The 25,426-nt window shown below is 41.6% G+C and overlaps 1 protein-coding gene across 6 annotated transcripts in view; it reads left to right on the top strand.

The window, feature by feature from the left end:
* The window catches only part of CREB1 (cAMP responsive element binding protein 1), a 53,206-nt gene extending 28,576 nt beyond the window's left edge, over nucleotides 1–24,630 (top strand). For 3 of the 6 annotated variants that reach the window (XM_053285202.1, XM_053285206.1, XM_053285203.1), the window contains 8 exons: nucleotides 3,533–3,654; nucleotides 4,578–4,724; nucleotides 7,954–8,054; nucleotides 14,694–14,836; nucleotides 18,332–18,382; nucleotides 19,734–19,916; nucleotides 21,019–21,169; nucleotides 23,022–23,798. In XM_053285202.1, the coding sequence (XP_053141177.1) occupies nucleotides 3,541–3,654; nucleotides 4,578–4,724; nucleotides 7,954–8,054; nucleotides 14,694–14,836; nucleotides 18,332–18,382; nucleotides 19,734–19,916; nucleotides 21,019–21,169; nucleotides 23,022–23,166 (1,035 nt within the window). In that variant the 5' untranslated portion in view covers nucleotides 3,533–3,540 and the 3' untranslated portion in view covers nucleotides 23,167–23,798. Of the gene's footprint in view, nucleotides 1–3,532; nucleotides 3,655–4,577; nucleotides 4,725–7,953; nucleotides 8,055–14,693; nucleotides 14,837–18,331; nucleotides 18,383–19,733; nucleotides 19,917–21,018; nucleotides 21,170–23,021; nucleotides 23,799–24,089 lie in introns of those variants that run through there. The other 3 variants (XR_008313555.1, XR_008313556.1, XM_053285207.1) reach the window with 3 other exon arrangements.
* Nucleotides 24,631–25,426: the final 796 nt, after the last annotated feature.

Below are 25,426 nucleotides of genomic sequence, written 5' to 3' on the forward strand. Positions count from 1 at the left end.
CCTGGCTACATAAGGAAGTTGGGAAGCTTCGAAGTTCCCCTTTACGTGCCTTCATCTTTTCTCCCTTATGATTTTGAGGAGTTCAGCCTTTGGAAACTCAGGAGGCTCATGTCCACCTCTGATTATCAAAACCAAACTTTCCTTCTACCAGGTCCTTGCCTTTCAAGCACCCTCTAGATCCTCCCCCTGTTCCACAGCTTCTGGCAGAACAGCCTACTAATTCATTCCAACTATCTGCTCCACTTGAGCAGCCTACTATCCCCTCAGTTCTTCTGGAAGTGCCTTCGAGTATAGAAAGGACTGCAAATTGCTGTTTAAACACCCTCCACTTAATTCATTGGTGGTGGACTGTGCTATGGGAATAGATCTGGACGAAGTCACTCTGTCTCAATTGATAAGGAAGGAAGGAAACTGGACTCTGTTTGGTCACAAAGTTTACTCCTCTTCTTCCCTTTCTATGATGATAGCAAACTGCATGGCCTATATGGCCAACTCAGTGTGGGAGAGCTTCAGACACAACATGAAAAATTTTCCTGAAGCAATTCAGACAATACTTTGAGAACAACTCCAGAAGGGCAATAGAGTCTGTTTCTCTGGAAACCCAGTTGGCAGGGTTCTGTTCCAGGTACTTCCAAGTCCCAAAGTGGGCTGGAGGCCTGCATCCTATTTTAGATCTGCACTCCCTGAACGAATCCATCCACAGATGTTTCGGATGCTGGCTCTAAAACAACGGTTTCCTCTCTTGGTGGAAGAAGAGTGGCTTGCCATTCTGGACCTGAAATATTTCTGATTCACTGTAGGGGACCAGATTTATCAATATACAGTCCTCCCTTTCAGTCTCTCCACAACTCCATTCATTATTATGAAATGTGCAAGCGCTGTTATTGCCATCTGAGGACACAGGTAATTTCAGTATTGAAAAGCTTGGACGATTGGTTAATCACCTTGACCAACAAGGACGCATTGATTGACCAAATAAATCAACTTAGTCCTCTCTTTTTTGGACAACTTGGGCATCCAAGTAAATTGGGAAAAGTTCAATCTGTTGCCCCAGAAGTCTCTGCCTTACATAGGAGCCATACTCAACATGAAGGTCAAATGTGTGTTCCTCCCAGTGGAGCAATGACTCTCAATCATGAATCTTTTTCACTCCCTCAGCTCTGACCCAACCCAAAATGCACAGACCATCCAACATACCTTGGGCCTGATAGCATCCTACACATTGAACGTCGATTATTCCAGGCTGGGTATGTGACGCCTCCAACTGCAGTTGCTGTCCAAATTCAAGCCAAACATAGACAACAAACAAATGTGGCTTGTAGTTCCTCATACTGTACTGGACTCTCTCCTCTGGTGGACAAGTTCCACTCTCCTACACCAACAGTGACTGTGATGACGATGCTTCCTTAAAGGGCTGGGGCACTCATTGTGCAGGCATTTATGCACAGAGTTTGTCGAACCACCAACAGATGTCCCTACATATATATATTTTTTAGAACTTCTTGCAATCCTCTTGGCCCTGAAGATTTTCCTCCCACTCCAATCCAGCAAAATGATGTAAATGCTCCTGGACGACAGCAGAACTATTGTGTATGTCAACCACCAGAGTGGCACAGACTAACATCTCTCTGCAGCCTTGCCATTCAACTCTTGAGACTGGTGCATTCACTGCCTAATCTACCCCCTATGTCTCCATATGAAGGGCACTGACAACCTTCTGGTGGACAATATCAACTGGAAGATTGAGATTGATATATCTGTCTCAACTGGGAGACAGATATAGCCTGTCAACACCAATGGGAACTCAACAAAGATGTTCTCACCTATATTTTCCATCACTGGGAGATTCCCCAAGTCGACCTCTTTGCAACACAGCACAACAAAAAATGTCCCCTTTTCTGCTTGAGGGTGTGAATGGGGAAAGGGTCCTTAGGAGACACATTCCAGATCTCTTGGGAGACCCGGCTTTTTTTACCTCTTTGTGCCCTTTCCTATCCTGTCCAGGGTCTCAATCAAAATTCTACATCACAAAACAAAGTGTATCCTACTCACACCATGGTGGCTGAGACAGCCTTGATTTCCTCTCCTCCTGCGACTGTCTTGGATCCCACTGTCGTCTCCATCAACATCCCGACCTCCTGCATCAGAACAGCAGCAGTGTCCTTCACCACAGCCTCAGGACTCTGAATATGACTGTGTGTAGGCTGAACTTCTAGATAACATTCTCCTTCATGAAAGGAAGGCCTCCACCTGATGCAACTTTATCTGCAAGTGGAAAAGATTTGTAATTTATGCAAAGGATTTGACTCATCCATGTATGTATCTGCAATACATGCAGGATGGGGTTCCAAGACTGTTTTCTCCCACCCTATTTGTAGGAGATTCTTAAGGGTCTGAATAACCCTTTTTCCCCAGTGAGGAAACCGGTTGAGCCTTGGAGCCTCTCTGTAGTGCTCTCAAATCACACCAAGGCCCCTTTTCAGCCCCTGTCTTCAACATCTGTTAAACTGCTTACTCTGAAAATGGTATTTTTAATTACCACCGCTAGAAGGGGTAGCGAACTGACTGCCTTAAGGGTTGATATGTATTACACTATCTTCTATACCAAGAGTGGCCATGTGAACTGACCCCATTTTTGTACCCAAGATAGTCTCCGACTTCCATATTAACCAGAACATTATTCTGCCAACCCTTTTTCTGAACCCAGTTTCATCCCTGGATCATTCCCTAGATCAGGGCTGCACAATTTTGGCCCTCTGGCTGTTTTTGGACTTCAACTCCCATAATCCCCAGCCACAGAGGCCAGTAGTCAGGGATTATGGGAGTTTGTTGGCCAACCTCCAGGAGGATTCTACAGCCCTGCCCTAGATGTTCACAGTAGGCTACTGTTCTATATGGATAAGACTAAAGATTTTGGAAAGTCAAAAAGACTTTTTGTTACCTTTGAAGGTGCTCACAAAGGCCAACCTGTATCTTGACAAAGACCCTGTATCTTGACAAAGGCTATCAGAATGGCTGGTCCAACTTATCCTCACTTGCTATGACTGGTCCAACTTTTCCTCACTTGCTATGAATGATACTACATTCAGTATCAAAGCCCATAAGATACTGAGATACGCTCAAAGATACACTCTGTGCACAAAGGGCAGAGCTTCAGAGCACTTCAAAGAGCTTTTCAATCCTTCTGTGGCGCAGGCGCAAAGCCCGCATTGTGAAGGATCTCATTGTGAATGATACCAGATCACCAAAAGATCAAAACTTACAGGTAAGCAACCTGGTTTTGGGTTGTGTTGTTAACACTACTTGTTTTCATAAAGTCACCAAAAGCGTTTGGTGACTTCTATGCTTTTTATCACCAGAACTGCACTTTTCACTTTATGCCAAAGTTAATAAGAATTTGAACAAAGAAAAAGTTCTAGTGTACAATATATTTTTGGTAGCTGTAAATTCTGTAAAACTTAGCAATACAGTTTACAGAGGTGTCATGAAAGAAGTAAAACTGTACTAATAATACAAATAATTATCCTTGCAGATAACTAAATGACCATGGAATCTGGCACAGAGAACCAACAGAGTGGAGATGCAGCTGTTACAGAGGCAGAAAACCAACAGATGACAGTACAGGCACAACCACAAATTGCAACATTAGCCCAGGTACACATTTTATTTTATTTTTAATTTGATGTGTGCTGTCTTATCCTCAGACTGTCTCAGGATAGAGTTTGAGAGAAGCAGAGATCTGTAAAATTTCATAGAAATTGGTAATTCTGTGACTATTGGCCATGGCTTATATGTAAAAGCACAAATATTTTCATCCATATCAGTGTCATTTAATGTGATATTGGACATTTAACCTGTCTTCGTACTTACTATCAGCTTTTTAATTAATTAATATAGATTTAATTCATTCCCCACAATATTTTTTAAGTTTTTATATACTTTGTTCAGATATTTAGTTTACAATGAGAAAGATCCCCCAGTTAATTAGACACTTAACCTGGCTTGCACAACTAACGTATCCATAATATGATGCTTAGACTCCCTGACTGATGACTCTAGCTTGACTATGAAGCTAATAACAAGGCAGCCTCTGAGATGGCAGGAGGGGAGGGATTTCCTTTAATTATTCTTCCTCAAGAAGAAACTTTATACTAAAATTATGGCTGCACAGCTCAAATCAGTCCAAAATACTTTCCCTCTTTGCTACATCATGGACTATACGTCAGTTAAAATTTCTATATATCAATGTAAGACATGTAGAAATTGGATTTGTCCTAATTTATTTATTTTTTAATTCTGTGGGCTGTAGATTCAAAACAAAAATTGCCTACCTTTGCATTTTGCACTCATTTGTATTCATGAGGATATGTTTTAGCGACATTTGTTAGTTGCATCAAAGGAAGGCTGTTAAGTCAAACTCACAATTTCTTCCAAGAGATGTGTATTTCCTGAAGGACATTTTTGCTGAATAAACACTTTCAAGGTAGGTCGGGTGTTGCACCAGTCTGGTATATCTGGCTACCACAGTTTTGCTATACAATCTTGCTACACAATGAGTCTTATTATCTGTTTGCTAGGTCTCTATGCCAGCAGCTCATGCAACATCTTCTGCTCCCACTGTGACCTTAGTGCAACTGCCTAATGGGCAGACAGTTCAAGTCCATGGTGTTATTCAGGCAGCCCAGCCATCTGTTATTCAGTCTCCACAAGTCCAGACAGTTCAGGTATGTGTAAAAGATTTTTATAAAACCATTATCTCATGAAGCATAGAAACACTGGCTAAATTACTGTATACTGAGCTTCATTAGTTACTGTGTAACCTTGACCTGGCCATTTAAGTTATTGAAAGGAAGATCCAGCTAACAAGAACTTGTTGCAATTCTTCGTTACTTCAGGAGGTTGCTTCAGGGCTTCAACAACCTCCTTTGTTGTAGGATGTTCATGCTATTTAAGAGTTAGTTATAAGTTAGTTATAAGTTTATTCGGTCATTGACCAGCAAACATTTACAATAAACCAGTACGTATTTTACAAATAATATAACAAAACCTGGCCATAACAGAAATAATATCAGTGTCCTCATTAGTTAAAAGATAATTTAAATAAAATTCATCAGACCGGCCAGGCAAATTGTCTAACATAGGAGATAAAAGTCTTAAACGGGGTTCCCTATAAAAATCACAATAAAGAATAACGTGTGAGGTGGATTGTATAACCCCTTTGCCACATGGGCAAAGTCGTAAAAATAGCGGAACTCCCTGCTATATAAGATGAAAAAGTGACTTCAAAACTGCATGTTCAAAATAGGGTGGGGTCTTCACAGCTAAAATTAGTTCTCTCCCTGTTTCTGTCTCATTCCTTACAACTTTCTCTTGGCTTCTAATAATTTAATTTGGCCCCATTCAGCTTTTGTTCTTCTCCAATATAGGCAGGGTCTGGCTTGAGGCATAGAGATTTTTCAGAAGTACAGTGGCAGAAGAAAGCTACTTGAGGCCTAGGTGCTGTTGCATTTGCCTTGATAAAGAAACTATTGCAAATGTATGTGTGAGGAAAAAAGGAATGCCCAGGGATGGACTCCAAGATACCTGATTCTGCATAACAGCCAGCACAAGTGCTAAGGAGGGAAGAAGAAAGTTGTCTGGTTAGCTAATGAGCAATTACTGCCCCATTACCCACACAACAGAATAGTTGTGGCAACAGAGCAGCATGCATGATAAAGACTGGAGCTGTGGCCTCCTCTCTCTTTTGATAAGGATATGTCTTCCAATTTGGTGAAACACATGCTATGTTCAACACTCGTACAATAAGTACGAGTAACAGGTACAGATTTGTACACAACTACAGTCATTCACAAGTTATGCTGAATGCGGGTACAACAATACTCTTCCTATATGTATCATGCATTTGAAGGGCCTGTATCCAGGTTCACTTTTTAAATGAACATGGGCACTGTCATTCACACAAACATGTGTATGAGTTTACAGACATTTGTACGCAAAGCATGTTTGAATCAGGCTCTGGATGACTTGTGGGAAGGAGAAGCAGCATGTGCAGCCTACGAGATAGCATTTAAAGTAGAAATGTGCACAAACAGCTTATGCATGGACTGGTGGGGAGTGGTTTTCTTAAGGAGCCAGTAAGGAGCTTCTTACTTACTCCACCCTGCTGCTTTTCTGGGCATGGTGTCGAGTTCCCAACTAACCATGCAGGGCTGCAGCACCGTTTCCTGCAGCCTCCACACGTCGTTGGCATGCACACACTCCGACCATTTGCATGGTCTGCAACACCATGTTGACCATGCAAATGGCTTGCGCACATGCGTGCTAATGCCACACAGAGGCTGTAGGGAACAGTGCTGAAGCTCCATCTGGATGATTAGGAACTGGGCACTGCATCCAGAAAAGCAGCGGGGCAGGGAGGAGCAGGTAAGGACCCCCTTGCTGTCTCCTTGAGAGAACTGCTCCCTGCTCTGTTGAGCCAGCTCAAATGCCCGTGCTTGAGCCGACTCATGCACGTCCCTCATTTAAAGCCCGGCAGGCACTGGCCATGGAGGATTCCCTTGAGGTTCAGTTAGGGAGCCCAGGATCAAGGATGCTGGTTTTACAGCCCTTTACATCTGAGATCTTCAGGGAGAGAAGATGTAAGGTGGGGAACAGGCACTATCATGAGTAGCCTTTTTCTCAGTTCCTGCTGAGAGAGAACATGTGTTTATCTGATCTAATTATTTCAATTTCCCATGTGGGAGTTTTGTGTATGCCCACACATGTACTTGTATGTGTGAGCATACAGAGATTCAGTGTGAAAGTGACAATGCATTTGCATGTGCAGCTTTTGTTGTGGCCCACTAACCAATTTAAAATTGGTGGTATAGTCCCTAGACAACATAACAGTTTCCTGTCTCTGGTTCTAATAGTCTGCCACATTTTTTTTAAAAAATCTGAGTGTTTAATATGGTCCTCATTCTAAGCAGGTTCCAATTTTCTATCAGAGTCCTTTTCCGCTGAATATGAAAACAGGAACCAATTAGATTGCCCTACTTTGAGCTTCCCAAAGGTATCTGGCTGGCCACTGTTGGAAAAAGGTTGCTGGACTATTGGCCCTTAATCTGGTGGTCCAGCAGAGCATTTCTTGTGAAATATATATATATATTGCAGAATGATATTATTTTGATACTGACCATTTTTCTTATCTGGACTTTGTGAGTTCTGTACTTTCTGATGCCTATACCTCCAACTACTTATGCTAGATTTCAGATTTACTCTTTCTTACATGTGAAACCCGTGAGAGTTGAGATGACATGCAAAATGAATTTCTAACTACTATGAAACAAGATAAGAAACTGATAAGAAAAGTATTTGGAATTCAGAAGATGATTAAAGACAGGAATGCAGTAGGAATGTTGAAATACGAAGTCAAGTGTTTCACAATCCTTCATATACTGAACATTGTATAAAGCTTAAACTGGCATGTACCTGCAGGTCTTGAACTATGCATGTCCTGTCAGTTGTTTGGATGTGGGCTGCTGGTAGTCTTACTGGTGTCTGTAGGGATGATTTTGTTTGAATAAGCATAATCTCGTCACACACTGAGTTTTTCTATATCAACTTTTCATATATTCAGTAATCATTGAGGTCAGCAAATTCTGGCTAGGCCCTACCTATAGCCCCATGTTGCCATCTGCTAGAAAGTACCTTTCTTACTTTTGGCACCCCCTTTTGTCCCAGAGGCTAGGGCTTATGGGATTCTATGTACCTTGAGTTCCATTGAAAAAATCCTCTCTGAGAATGTCAGAAATGACAGTAGATCAACATTTTTTACCCTACCTAGACCTGCAGACTTTTCATGTGTGGTATAGAAACCTTATGATGTAGGCTTCCTGACCATATTTTCGTATTTAAGTTTGCATCTTGTTAAAAGTGTTTAAAATTGTGATATTACTGTTCTCTTATATCTAGATCTCCACTATTGCAGAAAGTGAAGATTCACAGGAATCTGTGGACAGTGTCACAGATTCCCAGAAACGCAGGGAAATCCTTTCTAGGCGACCCTCTTACAGGTAGGAATTGAATTTCTGTTACAGCAAATAGGCAGAGGAAGGTTTTACTAAATATCCCTAGGGACACTTTTCTGTAATTAGCATATGGTGACATGCCAGCCAGAAGTCATTTGTGCAGCTTTTATAGTTGTCTTAACAACCAGTTTCTTTGTTGTTATACAGAGCCCAGTACAGTATTTGCAGCCATAATAACTGTAACAACAGCTGCCAGTGTTTAAAGCAGGGCTGCTCAACTTTGGCCCTCCTGCTGATGTTGGCCTACAGCTCCCATAATCCCTGGCTATTGGTCACTGTGATTGGAGATTATGGCAGCTGGAGGGCCAAAATTGAGAAGTCCTGGTGTAAAGGAAGCATATTAATGTTAAGCACAGGCGGACATGACAAGCACTCCAACGTTCCAACCAGCCATGTCTACTGCACACATGAAGGGCAGCCCAAGGGCTGTGGTGGAGGTGGACAGTTGTACAGCTACTTTAAACAGTGTATGGGCACTTGCTTTGCACTACTTTTATTGTTCCAGTGGGAAGTAGTGCTGTGGAAGTGCCCATGTACTGCTACATTTATTTATTTTATTATACTTGTACACCAACCCAAACTTCCATCTCTGGGTGATTTACAACAACATAAAACAAACCAAAACAGAAATTAAAACCTTAAAACAATTTAACCCCCAGATGCACAGCTAACGTGGCTCTCCGTAGAGAGGTTGGGTTACCACCTTGAAAATGAAAATCTGGTTTTGTATAATCAAATTCTGGCTGCATTTGGTTTTCTTCCCAGTCGGTTTAGCGCCTTTAGTATTAATTGGCAGCTTCACATCTAAATGGGAAATAGCTCTAAAAACAAAATTGCATCAACTGGGCACGTCCCAAGAAAACCTTATAGGGACAAGTTTAGATCAAGTGATATGTTTCGTTAAGCAATGACTATTGGACATAGATCTGCAGAAGGAGTGTGCTTGACTACCAAGGAGAATCTGTATAGGCTCTCAAAACTTCAGCCACAAACTGGCTGAATATTTAGAGCATATGTTTTTACCTAAGTTTAGAGCATTGACCCTTGCTCGTTTGAATGCCCTTCCCTCGGCACTCCTAGACGGGAAATATAAACAAGTTCCATACACATTGTGTCACTGCCATTGTGGCTCAGGGGATATAGAATCAGTTCTTCATGTTATTCTGTACTGTCAATTTTGTAGGGATGCTCGTATTAAGTTTATTGCTCCTCTCTTAAAGAACCATCCTGGCCATACAGATCAATTTTACTTGGATTTTTTACTGTCAAATTTTAAATTTGTTATTTCTGTAAATGTGGCCAAGTTTTGTTTTGTTGTATCCAAACTTTGTAGAGTTTGTATTAGCAATTTGAATATTTTGTAAATTATAATTGTATTATTTTAAATGTTAAGCTGGTCTAAGGACCGTAATAAATTTACTTACTCTTACTCTTAAAACAATTTAAAACCACAACTGGTTGCACAACTGCTTACCTCTGCAGCAGCCACAGCAGGTTGGAAACACCAGTTTGTTATCCCTCATCCAGCCCATTACTGCCTCCAGGCAGGCGTTTATGGATGTTATGCCTTCTCCTGATAACATGGAGAAATAGATTTGGGTGTCATCAGCATACTGATAACACCCTGCACCAAATCTTCTAATGATCTCTCCCAGCGGTTTAATGTAGATGTTAAACAACATCAGAGACAATACAGAGCCCTGAGAGACACCATAGGAAAGTTCAGATTTTGAAGAATAACAATCTCCAAGAGACACCATCTGGAGTCTGCCTGTGAGGTAGGAGCGGAACCACTGCAAAGCAGTGCCTCCCATCCCCAATCCCCTCAGACGTTCCAGTAGGGTACTATGGTCAATAGTATTGAAAGCCGCAGAGAGATCCAAAAGGACTAAGTCACACTTCCTCTGTCAATTCCCAATTGGAGATCATCTATGAGGCTGACCAAGGTAGTTTCTACCCCATGAAATGGGTCTAGATAATCACTTTCCTCCAAGACCTCCTGAGTTGGGAAGCCACCACCTTCTCAATCACCTTGCCCAACCATGGAAGTTTGGAGACAGGCCTGTAATTGTTTAACTCTGAGGGATCCAAGGCAGACTTCTTCAGAAGCGGTCTAATTATTGTCTCCTTAAGACAAGGAGGCATCTTGCCCTCCCTCAGAGAAGCATTTATAATCTCTACCAGGCCCTCTACAACAGCCTCCCTGCCAGATAGTATAAGTTATGTCGGGCAAGGATCAAGAGGGCAGGTGGTAGGCTGCACCATTCCAAGCAACTTATTCACATCCTCAGGAGTCATGAACTGAAACTGATCTAGGGTCATCATATAAGAGGAGCTGTTGGACACCTCCGCATCAGACTCTGTAACAGTTGTGGACTTTGAATCTAAGTCGGCCTGAATACGAGATATTTTGTCCACAAAGAACTCATTAAAAACATCACAGCAAGTAACTGTTGGTTCTAAGTACTGATTCAAGGGGGAAGGGGAGCACATTAGCTCCTTCACAACCCTGAACAACTCTGTCGGACATGAACTTGCGGACGCGATACGGGAGGAAAAGTATAACTTCTTTGCCGTACATATCACCTGAGCATAGATCTTCAAATGCACTCTATGTAATAATCTGTCAGATTCTAGTTGAGTCTTCCTCCACCTGTGCTCTGGTTGTCTACCTCGCTGCTTCAGCCCCCGTAGTTCTTCCGTATACCAAGGGCCTAGTTTCAAAGTGGGTCGGACAGGACCCTTAGGGAGCTTATTTTTTGAAGGAAATCCTCATAAGATTAGTTTTTTAGCATGAGTATTTATTATTTTCTTTTATAAAATCTGGTGTTCATAATGAATTGAACAAGTCACAAATTATTCTTGTCCCAAATATGTGGTTTGAAATACCCTGTTGGCAGTATTCAGCAGGACTAAGGCACCAGTTGGGTTTAAAGAACATTTCCCAGTGGTGTGTATCATCACTTGGATTTGTCCATAGCTGTAATAGGGGTAGTCATGTGTGTCATACCCCCAAATTTGTAATAGTGTTGAACTAGAATAGGGGCAGACATGTCTTTGGCTTCATTATGCAACATTTATGCTACGATATTTTAATCTTGGAATGTAGCACTGCAAGTCTGAGAAATTGAGCAAAATATTATTTTTGTCTCTGCATTTTGGTTCACATTTTTTAAAAAATTACAGCAGCTTCTAAACCAAAGACTTGTAAGTGAATCTCTGTAGTGCCATGTTTCGCTGCATATAATATTCTCTCATTCTTCCCTTGGAGATGTGCAGGTGTTAAGTGTTTAGAACCCAGCTTCATTAATAGGCATTTCTGTCAGGAATTTGATGGTTTTGGACTTGCACAGGACCCAATTTCTTATTTTTCCTCTGTGTTCATCTCTTTCCTCATTTGTCTCTGATAATCTTATCATCTGCCTGCTCAGGCAAGCAGTTTTTGATTCTTCATTATTTTTTTCTCTTTCGCCTCCTTTAAAATTATGTCTTTTCTGTTGGTACCGCTCTTACTATGTTCCTTATTCTTCCTTACCTGGATTACTGTAACATTCTTTTTACACCATTCTTTCACCTATTTCTCATCTTTACTTACTCTCTTCTTAATTGTACTAGCTGCTCAATATTTCTGCCTGCCATTCAGACTACATTTTCTCCCTCCTTCCTCATCTTCATGGACTCCTGTATTCATTCCAAGCATTTCTAGCTGCTTGCCTTGTTTTAATAATGAATTTAGTCTCTTGCAAGTCCATGTTAATTTTTACTATGGTTTCTTCTCCTAGTTCTTTTCACTCAGTGGTTCCTAACCTGCTTGCTAAAACCCACATTTCCTCAGACCTTTCTTGTAACTGTCTATTTGCATTTCCTTCCCTCAATAGTTTCACTGCTTATCTAGCCTCTCTTTTTTTAAAAAAAAGCTAGCTGATCCAGCTCAGAGCATCTGCGCCCCTAGTTCTCTGTCTCTCCTCCCCACCTTCATTTCCCTCCTTCCTTCAGCCCCAGTCCCCGTTCTGCTTTCCTTTCCCTCCCTTCAGCCAGCCTGGCAGCGCTTTCCTTTCCCTTACTGCCCACTGGCAGCAACTTTCCTCACCAGCTTGGCCGGTGCTTTCCTTGCCCGTCTGCCAGCTGGCTGCACCGCAACTGCCTGCCAGACTGGCCGCCACCACTTCTCCTCCACAGCCAGCCTGGCAGCCACTGCTTCTGCACCACAGCCCCCTGGCAGTGGCTGCTTCCCCTCCACAGCTGGCTGCCACTTCTCCATGGCCGGCTGGCCTGACAGTGGCCACTTCTCCTCCACGTCCAGCCGCCACTTCGCTACAGCTGCTTCTCCTCGGTGAGTGGCTAGGCCACCCATCCCCGGCACTAATCGGCAGCTCGCTCACAAACTCTTGCAAGAGCTGCCACACAAGGGGTTAGTGACGGATACATTTAGGAGAATTATATAGAGATACAGTAGATAGATAGATAGATAGATGCTCACTCATCTTTTTTTTTTAGTTGCTTTCTATGCTCAGCACATATACACTTTTTAGTTTTACTTTTTTCCATTCTCCATGATCCTCTTGTAGCTTAGTTGATTTAGTTGTGAGCCTGCAGACAGAAACTACCTTTATTACCGCTATCTGGTAATATCTGTAAGATGCATTGATTTAAATAGAGGCAATTTAAAACAACAATTTAGATCACCAAGAAAAAAGGCTAGTTTAAATAATTGATTTAAGTCAACATTTTCCATTTATTATATAGATACCTCTTAAATAAAATTGTATATGAATTGTTTCCTATAACCATAAAGATATACAGATTTAATACTGCTTTATTCTGACAGCTGGGTTTTGCATCTCTTTGTTGTGCTGTTTACATTTGCCACAGTATTCCTTTTTTTACCCAGTTAAGGGAATTCTGAAAAATATATAGAGTCTATTTTATGACCTGCAGTCATGACAGATTCGGTAGTTGGGTGCTGGCTGGAAAGAAGAAGAAGGTTCTTCTTTCCCATGTTCCTTTCTGCTTTAGTCTTCCCCTTCTTCCTATAACTGTCCCATCCTTCACTCACCATACAAAATGTAGTTACTAGACAGATCACTGTCCTCCATGATTGCAAGGCAGATGTCCATGTTGTTTGATTTGTAGATAGTGTCATACATTTATAATTACATTGAGCCAGTTGTGGATATCAGGTAATTACCAGACATAAAATAGGAATCAAGGATCACCCAGATGGGCCATGATAACTCGGATGACTTGCCAGTCTGTACTTGGTCCCCAGTATCAAGTCATAATATAATTACATGAACAATTGTGTTTAAAAAAATATTTTCCCTACAGCTCATTCTTTACAAAGAAAATGCCCTTTCATGAGTTCATAAGAGGGTCGTAAATTAAATATTAGCTTTATAAAAGTTAAGTTTCCTTTTTAAACCACATTGTTTTTAATAATGCACTTTTAAAAGTGAAGTAAAAGAACAGTTCAAAATTTGTAGGATTTAAACTTCAAACAGTATTCATTTTATTGGATAATGACCATATATGGTTAATTTAAATCATAGTAGATTTTAATGTGAGAAAGATCTGCATTTCTTGAGCATGGTGTTTTGGAATTATTGATCTGATAATTAAGTGTTAAAAATCTGTTGATAACCATAACAGTTAAAATATGATTATTCAGAATTTCTTTGGAAAGTAGAAAAACAAATTAACCCTTTCCCTGAGTATATTCCGGTTTAAAAAGTAGTGCAGTCAGCTAATTTCAGTGGCTGGATTGTGTATGCAAAATTTGGTATCTGTAGGTAATCGAGAAGTATGACTTTATTTTGCACAAACAAATTCTTCAGAATATATAATAGATGTCATGTGGCTGCATTTGGAGTACTGTGTCCAGTTCTGGTTGCTTCATCTCATAGAAGATATGATAGAGCTGGAAAAGATGCAGAAAAAGACAACTAGAATTATTAAGGGATTCGAGCAGCATTCTCACACAATGTTTTTGGGCTTCTTAGCTTAGAAAAATGGCAGCTAAAAATGGACACACTTGAGGTTTATAAAATTATGCATAGTGTAGGGAAAATACATCAAGAGAATGGTTTCTCCCTCTCATAATATTAGAACCTTTGGTCACTCAGTGAAATGTACGGGCATTCGATTTATGACAAACAAAAGAGCTTCTTCACACAATGCACAATTTAATTAATATAAGGAATTCACCGCCACAAGATGTGGTGATGGCCACTAAGAAGGGATTAGATAAACTCATGGGGGATAGATCTATAAAAGGCTGTTAGTTATGTTGGATAAATGGAAGAATGGCAGTATAGCCTTTGAATGCCATTTGCTGTGGGGGACAAACAGCAGGGAAGAGATATTGCCTTGATGCCCTATTTGTGGGTTCCCAAATGCATCCAACTGACCGCTGCTGGAAACACAATGTGGACTAGATGGATCTGTAGTTTGATCCATCAGAGTTCTTGTATTCTTGCATCTGAGTCAGCCTAAATGTCATTCTGGGTATTCCCCATACTTCTCTTCTCTGCGTGTTACTATGTGACTTGGTGTGCTTTTTGCTCTTCCAGCACCATGAAGCTACTAGAGTTGGGTAAGATTTCTACCACATTCCTTCTTTTTTAGAAAAATCTTGAACGACTTGTCCTCAGATGCCCCAGGAGTGCCAAGGATTGAAGAGGAAAAATCTGAAGAAGAAGCAGCAGCACCTGCCATCACTACTGTCACGGTGCCAACTCCAATTTACCAGACGAGCAGCGGACAATACAGTATGTGATTGTGTTTCTCATTCAGCAGTGGGAGAGAAAGAGCATGTCTAATTCTTTCAGTTCTTCTTTTTTTAAAAAATGAAGAATACGTAGTATTTATTTAGCACATTTTTCCTGAGTACTTAAAGTGTTCAACGTCCCCTTTTTGCTGCTTTCAAATTTTTTAAATATAATGTCAGAAATGCTGAAAGTGCAGGCCAAAGGAAATGTGTGCAAAGAAAACAAAAGATAATAATAATCCAACCCTGTGAGTACTGCAGCAGAATAGAAATGCATATAACAACAGTTGCAATGTTTCTACTGTCACAAAAGGCCAGACCTTACCTCAGCAGAACTGCTATACTACAAAACCAAAAGCTCTACCCTGATGAAATGCAGCAGGGGTATGCAAGGGCACTTGAGCAGCAGGAGGAAGCAGGGCCTGTAAACCCTTTTTGTGCACCATCCTAAAGGTCTTCCTTCAGCTCAAACAGTTCTTGGAAAGTTGCCCTTATGTAGGGCAGAAAACTGTGTTCCCTCTAATTTTTTTCATCAATGAGCGGAATGAGGTTGGTTCTGGGCAACAGTATCAAGGAGTTGTGCGTACATATGCATTATTATGTGCCACTATAGATACAACACAGACAAATACTGAAGGCAAGAAATGTATTTTACAATTCTATATATAAAATTGGGATTTATAGCTTTATAGTGCCAAACTAAGTGTGCTAGCTTTTGGTTTGAAACTGAGCTCTTAAAATCCCATAAAGACAAAATGTATTTTGTCTGAGCTTTTCTAAAAGTAGTATCTTCTTGATATAATGATTGGTTTTGACCTTTGCATTAGGCTCCTACTTGCTGTACTCTATTCTCTTTTCAGTCGCTTAACAAAATCTTTATAATTCTTGGGGAATATTGCTAGATTCACTCAGCAAAGATCTGGAATAAATGGATCACATACAGAACAAAAACCTTCAATTAATTAACCAGGAAATATAGCTGTTTTTGTTGCTTAAACATGAGTCTTTAATAGATTCTTTTTTCTTTTTCAGAAAAATTCAGAATATCATATTAACTATTATTGTCCTCAGCAGAGTTTTAACACTCAATGATCTCTATAAAAGTAAAATGTGATGTTCAGAATTTTTCTGAAAAATAAAAACTTTTCTGAAAAAGGAAAAAAGACTCATGTAACAAAAAGTAACAAAAACAGCTATAAATGTTCCTAGTTAATTAACTGAAGGCTTTTGTTCTGTATGTGATCAAGTTATTCCAGATCTTGTCTACTGATGGAATTTGCACTATTCCCCAAGAATTATCAAATTTTGATAAGTGGCAGAGAAGAGAATAGAGTACAGCAAGCCGGAGCCTAACACATAGGTCAAAAGCAACCACCATAAGCTCGGACAGAATAAATTTTGTCTTTATGGAGTTTGAAGGGCTCAACTTCAACACCAAAGCAACACCATGTCCAAGGAAAACAGAACCCCTCCTCCCCCACACCCCTTATCCTCCACTCATTCCATTCACTCCTCCTGTGGGGAAGGCACCTTAACCACCCAAGCAGTAGGGATGTGCACAGAACCAGCAGGAGCCGGTTTGACAGTGAGGGGTGGGGTAGCTTTAAGGGTGAGGGAGGATGCACTCCCTCCCCCCTCCGCGTTTCCCCCACCGGCGCACGTCTCGCTAAAAGCCCAGCGGGGTGGCAGCGTACCTCCCTGCTGTCCTGCTCCAACGTTATCTGGAAATAGCAGCTGCGACTGCGTGCGTTGCGCACGCATGTCGTGCACATGCACCCAATGTGTGCAAGTGCGCTGTGTGCACTCAGGTGCTACTTCCAGTTACTTCCGGATAGCTTCGGAGGTGGGGCGGCAAGGAGCTTTGCTGCTGCCCCGATGGGCTTTTAGCGAGACGTGTGCCAGTGGGGGAAATGCAGCTGGGGGGGGGGGGTAAGTGGATCCTCCCTCACCCTTAAAGCCACACACACACACGCCCCCGCCGTCAAACCCTCAAGCCGACCTCTAAAAGGGCCTCCAAACCTGTTCATGCACATCCCTACCAAGTAGCCAGGGCCTGGGTGATAGGGAGGTTAGTCTGGAGAGCACGTCAGAAGAGAGGAAGCCCAGTCAAAGGAGCACGCAGGTTTGGGGTCGCTGTTCCTAGCAGCGGTGGGGATCCCACTATAGTGCTGCTGGGCTGCTCCATCTTTGTTACTAATCAGGGGCGTAACAAGGCTGGAGTGGGCCCAGAGACAAAAATTTAAAATGGGCCCCTCACTGATACGCACACACACACACACACTTCACATGTGACTTGCCTCTGGGGGGCCCCTCGAAGTGTGGGGGGCCCCAGGCAACCACCTCCCCTAGCCTAATGGTAGTTACGCCCCTGTTACTAATGCTGCTGCTGCTTTGGGAGCTGGCTCCAGGAGTGCAGCCACCTCCTGACGCTGACTCCCCAGGCGACACTGCAGCAGGGGCACTGGAAACAGCCTGCCTCTGCCTTACCCTCCCCGAAATCCCACTCACCCACCCCAGCCCAACTCGTTCCGCTGCTCCCTGAGGCGCTGCTAGTACTAGGGCAAGAGAACTGAATGAGAGGCGGGGAAGTACAAAGCAAATGAAATCTCCAAGAAAATAGGACCGTTTTGTGAATTGGGTGTTAAACACCACAAGATTTCAGGAGTCCCTCTAGCCTTCTTCCTCCTCCTCTCCACTTGCTTTCTTTCTCCCTCTCTTGCTGGGAGAAAGCCTCCCTCTTTCTCTTACTCTTCCTCACACAGGAGGAGCTGAGGAAGGAAGGAGTGGCTCTCCAGCACCGTGCCCCCCCCCCGCTTGCCATTGGGATGCAGTACAGTGGAAGGGGGGAAAGTGAGGAGCGGCTTGGCTCAGCTCAGTATGATGGTGGTGGGAAAGGAAGATATGACTTGCAGCAGCGGGGTGGGGAAAGGTTCATTTTAGCTTTCCCCCTCCACCTGCATGCCATCCCACACTGTTCAACTGGAAACTTAAAAAGATCAGCACTGTGCAGCGTGGCTTGGTGGGGTGGGGGAAAGGAAAAGGCAACTCCCAACAGCAGCACAGTGAGTGCCTGCTGAAAACAGCTGTGTGGGGTCTGGAGTCCTATGCGTGCATGCTCACATGCACACCTTAGAAGGAAGGTAGGCAGGAAAGGGCAGCTTTGTTCTACTTGCCCAGTGTAGAATGCTGTGTTAGCAACACCTGCCATCATGACTCTGATGGGCAGTGAACAGAAGCAGTTGCAGTTATCGTTGTCAGGTGAAAGGTTATTGCATTCTAATTTACTTCCCATTGACACTGGTTCTGTGATAATTGCTCTGCAGTGGCCATTGCATGCAAACATGCATTCATCTTGTTGCAATTATCACATGAGAAGCATTGCCATGTGGATCATCCTTACCTGGTGAACATTCAAGCCTGGGAGGGAGGACTGAGGGCATAGTGCTTGTGATTATTATTTTCTCTGGTCCCCAGTGTGGTCCTGGTTTTTTTTTAGGGACTGGTGTTGCTGATATCCACCATCAATATGGCAATGCTGTGCATGCAGGTATTGTCTGCATGAATGGATTGGTGTATATGTGGCGAAGCAGAGGAGTCTGTGCTAGAAGCATTGAATGAGGGACCATGTGTGAACGGTGTTCCTGCTGCAGTCTGAATGAGGTGTAGCGGACTGAGGAACTTCATGAAAGAGGATAGACAATGATGAACTAAACTGAAAAAGTAAACTGAAGAGGAGAAACCGTATGTGAAGAAGAAAAACGAAATGAGATGAAGAGGCAGTGGAGATAGGAATAATAGAATAGCGGTCTGGCAGAGAAACGGGTGGAAATAAGAGGGGGAATTACATAAGCATATAGGAGAAAGAAAAAGCAAAATGTGGGGGGTGGGGAATGAATGTTTCCTAACCATTGGAATGATTCTGTTGACAACAATGAATTTTCTCACATTAGTGAAAACTCAGGAACCGTCATAATAGTCAAAGTCAGTTTCCATAGAGCCTTGCTATTATTGAACTATTAACATTCAAATTATAAGCATGAAATATTTCAGCATGCAAGGTAGATACATATATCAGATTATACTTTTCTGCATGTTGAATAACAGCTCAAATGTATTTCTTCCCAAGTACATTGAAACATCCAGACTGGCACTGTGTAGGTGCAACAGTGCTGACTTCCGCTCGAATGCCACACTGTCGCACAAGTGAGGGAAGGGGCAATTTTTTTATTATTTCCCCTTCCCTCCGAAGCCCACTGTGACTCTCAGGAACATATTTTAATGGTGCCAAGTGGGTCTCAGAGGGAAGAGGAGATAGTTAAAAGTTGCCCCTTCCCCTGTGTGTGAAGTGACACAGCATTCGAGTGGAAGTCAGCACTGTTGCACCAGCACAGTGCTAATCTGGATGTCAGCCACTATAATTAGAATTTTGTGTGCATGTAACTGAGAGGCTACATTTACTGATCAATAGCCAGTTTTATTTATTTCTTTTCCCTATTTAAAAGGGAGCAGTGTTCAGTTTGCCGGAAGAAATAACTGTCTAAGTAAGGCTCTTTTAAAAATTAACGAGCAATTCCAACTGCACAATCAGTGTGAAAAACACAGACTTAGCACTGGCAAAGCAGTGGCAGCATTCTTTACACTGACCTGCACAATGATCCCTGTGGAAACTGCTAGAATTGCAGCCCTAAGACAGTGTCCCCCTGCATTGACAGCTGCAACATATGAAATCGTTCAAAGAATCACAATATAATCCAACATAAAACAGTGGTAGCAAGGACCTTGAAGCAGACTTACTTTAAATGTATTTTTCTGACAAGAACTATATACTGGAAACAATTGTGTTCTGGTCATGAGGAACTTAACATTCTAACTGCTGATAAACATCTGCCTGCTTTCAGTTGCGATTACCCAGGGAGGTGCAATACAGTTAGCTAACAATGGCACCGATGGAGTACAGGGCCTGCAGACTCTGACCATGACCAACGCAGCTGCAACCCAGCCTGGCACCACCATTTTACAGTATGCACAGACCACTGACGGACAACAGATTCTTGTACCTAGCAACCAAGTTGTTGTACAGGGTAAGTTCTTAAGTTATTTCCACAGATTAGTGCTAGATGAACTTAATTTGTGTAATTAAATTCTCTATTATGAATCATAGTGAAACAAAACACGTTTTTGAGGAAGGTCCTGTATACTCTTTCTGGAAGAAATGGATAGTAGACTAAAGAGGTTGGTATGGGTCAGAGAATAGCTTTGCCTTCAATTCTGAATGATACTATCTAGGATCTGGACAATAGCCCATATTTCAAAAGAACATTAGATTTGTTTGGTTTGGTTTCTGGCATTGAGGGTTTGGTTTCTGGCACTGTCAAATATTCTTTTAAAAAGAGTGACCTATTAGTGGTGTGAACATTCTTTGCTTTTGGAGCAAAGGTTTATTAAAAGCTAATTTGATGAATCATGGAAATGTGGAGGCGGGTAGCAATAGTGACTGATATCCAGACTAATGCCTCACCATTCCAACAATGTTTTCCAGTGCGCAAGTGCAATTTTAATCGCTCTCCTCTTTCCTCTACAGTTGCCTGTGCCTCCCAAAAACATGTCCCTGGGGGTTTCCCTCAGGCACAGAGGGCTGCAGAGGTAGGGGAAATCGCCAAAAAAAAACCCCACACCCCTTCCTACCTAATGAAAAATGCTGTTGTATCAGCATAGCATTTGTCCAGATGAGACACAGATAGGGATGGTGGAGGTTGCAAAGAGAATCAGAAGATGAAGGCAGATATGGCTTGGTAGAAGGAAACTGCACAAATTGGGGTGCTTTGAATCAGAGAAAGGGTTTGGACAGGAGAAGCTGAAGAGTGAACTAGGAAGTAGACTTGCTTCTTATATTGGGGTCAAAGAGACAAGGGGCAGGGATGAGCAAAACAGAAGGAAAAGGCAGAGGGGGATTAGGAGGACAATGAGGGAGAGACAGGGGTTGCTGGCATGTCATGTAATCGTGTAGGTGCAGCCAAACCAAATGGGCAGAATCCCAGTGGCATCAACCAATAAATTTGCAGTGTGGGAGCAACTTGAACATGAGCTCTATGTATTATTCGTACTGCTTTGTTTATCATGTCCTCTTCCAGAACAGTCAAATTTAACATTCTCCTCACCACCACCCATGCTTTTTTCTCTCAGCTGCCTCAGGAGACGTCCAGACCTACCAAATCCGCACAGCACCCACAAGCACCATCGCACCTGGTGTTGTCATGGCATCCTCTCCAGCACTTCCCACCCAGCCAGCAGAGGAAGCTGCACGAAAGAGAGAAGTCCGTCTAATGAAGAATAGGTTTGTTTGCTGTGTTAACTTGGATTGTGTCTTCATGCAGAACTTTAGAGACTTCTGTATGATTTTGTGATGAAGTGTGGTTGTATTACTAATTAAAGTGGATGGTCACTCTTCCTTCCTTCCCTCAAAAGAACTTTGTCTGAACTTGGTCTTTTTTCTGTTTCTTTTTTCTTTTGTGAAAGAAGGCAAAGACAATATAATAGTGATTAATTGAGCAGCATGCCATTTATAAAATCAGGGTTCTTATAGCCCTGATTTACCCATAGATTTGGTCTTCTAACAGCATGCACTGTTGTATTCCATTGGCCTACTGCAGCTCTCTTTTGTAACCATGATTGGGTCTAAACACCTTCACTGAATATGAGACTTTCAACTTTTGGTATTTTTTAGTTTTATATTTAATATAGGAGACAGTTTGAACTCAATGAAAAGATATCACTTGTTTGTCTAGAAAGGAGGGTCATGTTTGCACTTGTCCCCAAATTATAATTTTGTTCAGACATTTAGCCTAAATTATCAAAACTTAAAATCAGTGTATCATTATTGGACCAGGTTCGCAGTTTGGGGATGCTCATTGATCCAGCACTGCCACTAGAGGCTCAAGTGGCCTCTGTGGCTTGGAGCACCTTTTATCAGCTTTGGCTGATACGCCAACTGCAACCTTACCTGGACAGAGATAGCTTGGCCACGGTTACACATGCTCTGGTAACCTCTCACTTGGGTTGCTGCAATGCATTGTATGAGGGGCTGCCTTTGAAAACAGTCCAGATACCTTAGCTGGTACAAAATAGGAAGAATCTTAACTGGGACTGGACCATTTTGAGCATTTCACACCAGTGCATCATTAGGTGCACTGGCTCCCAGTTGGTTTCCAGGCCCAATTCAAGGTGCTGGTTTTAACCTTTAAAGACCTAAGTGGCTTGGGACTGGCTTACCTGAGAGAGCACATTGCCCCATATGTCCCAACCTGGGCCTTAAGATCGTCTTTGGAGGCCCTCCTCTGAGTCCCCCTGCCAAACGAGGTGAGGCCGGTGGCTACTAGAGAGAGGGCCTTTTTGGTGGTTGCACCCCATTTATGAAATAATCTCCCCTGGCTTAATCACTTTGTTCTTTTAGACCACAGGTAAAAGACCTCTTTGTTCACTCTGGCCATTTGAATTTTGGTTTTTAAATTGCCTTGTATTATATTTTGTATTTACTTCCCCCCACACACACTTTTGGTCTGTTGTGATTTAATGTGTTGTATGTTTTTATTTCCTGTTTTAATGTTGTATTGTGAGCTGCCCAGAGAACAATTTGTTATGGGGTGGCTAAATAATAATAATTTTCCCCCATTATTTTTAATAATAATAATAAATATTAATAACAACACAATACACCAGATAGAACTGTAGTCGAGAAGAAAGAAAAACAAGTTAAAATAATCGACATAGCAATTATAGGGGGATAGCAGAATAGAAGAAAAAGAAATAGAAAAAATCACCAAATACAAAGATCTACAAATTGAAATTGAAAGGCTGTGGCAGAAAAAGAACAAAATAATCCCAGTGGTAATTGGCGCCCTGGGTGCAGTTCCAAAAGACCTTGAAGAGCACCTCAACACCATAGGGGCCACAGAAATCACCATCAGCCAATTACAAAAAACAGCTTTACTGGGAACAGCCTATATTCTGTGATGATATCTATAACAACTGACAATAAAATTCAGCCATCCCAAGTCCTTGGGAATGACTCGATGTCTGGATAAAACAAACCAGTCAATCACATCTGTTTGACTGTGTAATAATAATAATAAATGTTATTATATATTCAAGTATTGTTCTGAGTTTTCCATATTCTGTTTTACCTGCAGGGAGGCAGCACGCGAGTGCCGCAGGAAGAAAAAGGAATATGTCAAATGTCTAGAAAACAGAGTGGCTGTGCTTGAAAATCAAAACAAGACATTGATTGAAGAGCTAAAAGCACTTAAGGACCTTTATTGCCACAAATCGGATTAATTTTAGATTCCCATATTTGGTTTATTAATGTGGGGTAAAGACTGGTTTGGTGACAACCAGAAAGACAAAGTGAACTTTTTATTTTCTAAACATTTCTTTTTTTTTCTACGCGCAAAACTGCCTGAAAGCAACTGCAGAATTTAATTCATCTGTGCTTTGCATTAAACTGTGAATGTTGAAACACCTGCCTCCCCTCCCAGTTTCCCCTCACAAAATTACTTTCATCACAGTGCATCCTGAGTGTGAAGAAAAAGAACAGACTTCTTCGTCTCCCTTCCTCTTCAAGAAGTAACTAATGTTCACTTGTGAAGTTATTGTGGGGGATGGATGTATTTCAAGAATTAGTGTGAGCTCGGATGGGTGTATTTCAAGAATTAGTGTGAGCTCGTCTGAATGCCTTAGAGACAGTCACCCCAGCCTCTGCCCTGAAGTATTCTGTGGGCCAGATGCATAACCAAGGTATGATACACTGAGGAAGCAGTGGTTGCCAAATTTTTGCATGGTTTCAAACACCCATTATCAAACTGTTACAGCTGTGTGGTAGGATGATGCCAAAGGATATGTACTTCAATACTTGGGTATGAAATAGTAGCAGGGAATAAATGAACATACTAATAGGAATTTTTTTTTCATCTGTGGCTTCCATCTGTATTTTTAGAAGGTTCCCCATACTGTAAATACAATTATAATTAAGCCTGGTTCCATAATTAGTTTTCTGTAATGTTTTGACAAAATTTCATGTATTCATACTTCTGAATTCACTTCAAGAAATCATCAAATACTTTTGAGATTCTGACAGGCATGAACTCCTAGTAATCAGAAGTGTGGGAGCAAGTAAAGTACAATTGAAGTTTAGAAGACAGTATCACTGTCATAAAGAATGATGCATTAAAGCACTGCCATTTTGTTTTTGTTTTATCCAGAGGCAAAGTTACCCAAGGCAACCATTAGCAGAAGCATGGCCAACACAGTGTACAATGTGAGTGAAGAAAGAAAAATGTATCTGGGCATCTCAAATTCTCTTAAAGGGTTGGCCATCCTAACTAATATATTACAAATATTAGTTCTTAAAATTGTACCTCTGTTCAAACTGTCAGTTTTTCTTTAGGGCTTAAAATCTCCCTTGATGTGATAGCTTCAAAAAGGAATGTTAATTTTTTCAGTGCAGGATAACACACAATGTGGTAGGAAAATACCTTTGCAAGAAGTTCTGTGCATAAATGGTGTGAGATTTACCCATTGAACTCACTCTGCAAACGCTGTAAACCAATTGATTTGACTGTGTAACTTGGAGATTGAGTAGAATACAAGTAAAAGTTGCTCACCTGTAAAGGTGGACAGGAGTCAGACCCTGCGGGAGTAATAATGGAGCAGCTACCCTTTCTCTAAAATATTTTGAAAAAGCTTAAATGTAACATGATAAACATCAAACTTTCTGATCAACATTGCAATTTCCTTAGTTTATGGAAAAATTATTGGGGGGGTGTGGGTGGGACCAGAGTGGGATTAAGTAAACCGGATATTTAGTTCAATTTGAACATCTAGTCTTCGCAATTAATGTTGATCTTCATGCATACAAGCAATTAATATATACAAGCCCAAACTGACTCCTGGTCTAATTAACTAAAATATTAGTTAATCTTCTAAAGGATCATGAAAAACAACAGGGCATGCTTTCATCTGCAGCAGTATTGGAAATTAGTCATTTTATTTTAAGAGGGCCTTTTCCCCCTATGAGAATTAAGACCAAAGTTTAATCCTCACTGTTTAATACAGAGTCAGATTACCTCAGGTCAGATTTTGTTTGCATGATGGAAGTTGCAAAACAATAACATAATTCTCAGAAAATAGAACTTTTCAAACCTTACATTTTAAGCAGTCTATTTTTCTTCGCTAGGCAAAATTGGTGTCCCTCCTACTTTTACTTTTCTAAAAAAAAAGCGGGGAGGGGGCATTTTCAACATATGTGTAAGATGTTTTACATCTGGATTGTGAGCCTCCTTAAGCACGTTGGATGGGGCAGGACAAAATAAGTGCAGCAATTCAGGAAACCCATTAATTCTCACAATAGTCTTCTATAAATCTTGCAAAGATTTGGGAGTATAGATTATGGTGATTTTGAATCCACAATTTTTACCTGCATTATGGGGTTGGTTCCTCACCCCACTTGAAATTCTGGCAGAATCATGGACTCTGTTGATTTTGTAGGAATTATTCTTGTATTCCTAATCTCATTGAAAACCATTGTGGTATTTGTAGT

This window comes from Hemicordylus capensis, chromosome 1 (assembly GCF_027244095.1).
Source record: "Hemicordylus capensis ecotype Gifberg chromosome 1, rHemCap1.1.pri, whole genome shotgun sequence".
In the NCBI taxonomy this organism is placed as follows: domain Eukaryota; kingdom Metazoa; phylum Chordata; class Lepidosauria; order Squamata; family Cordylidae; genus Hemicordylus; species Hemicordylus capensis.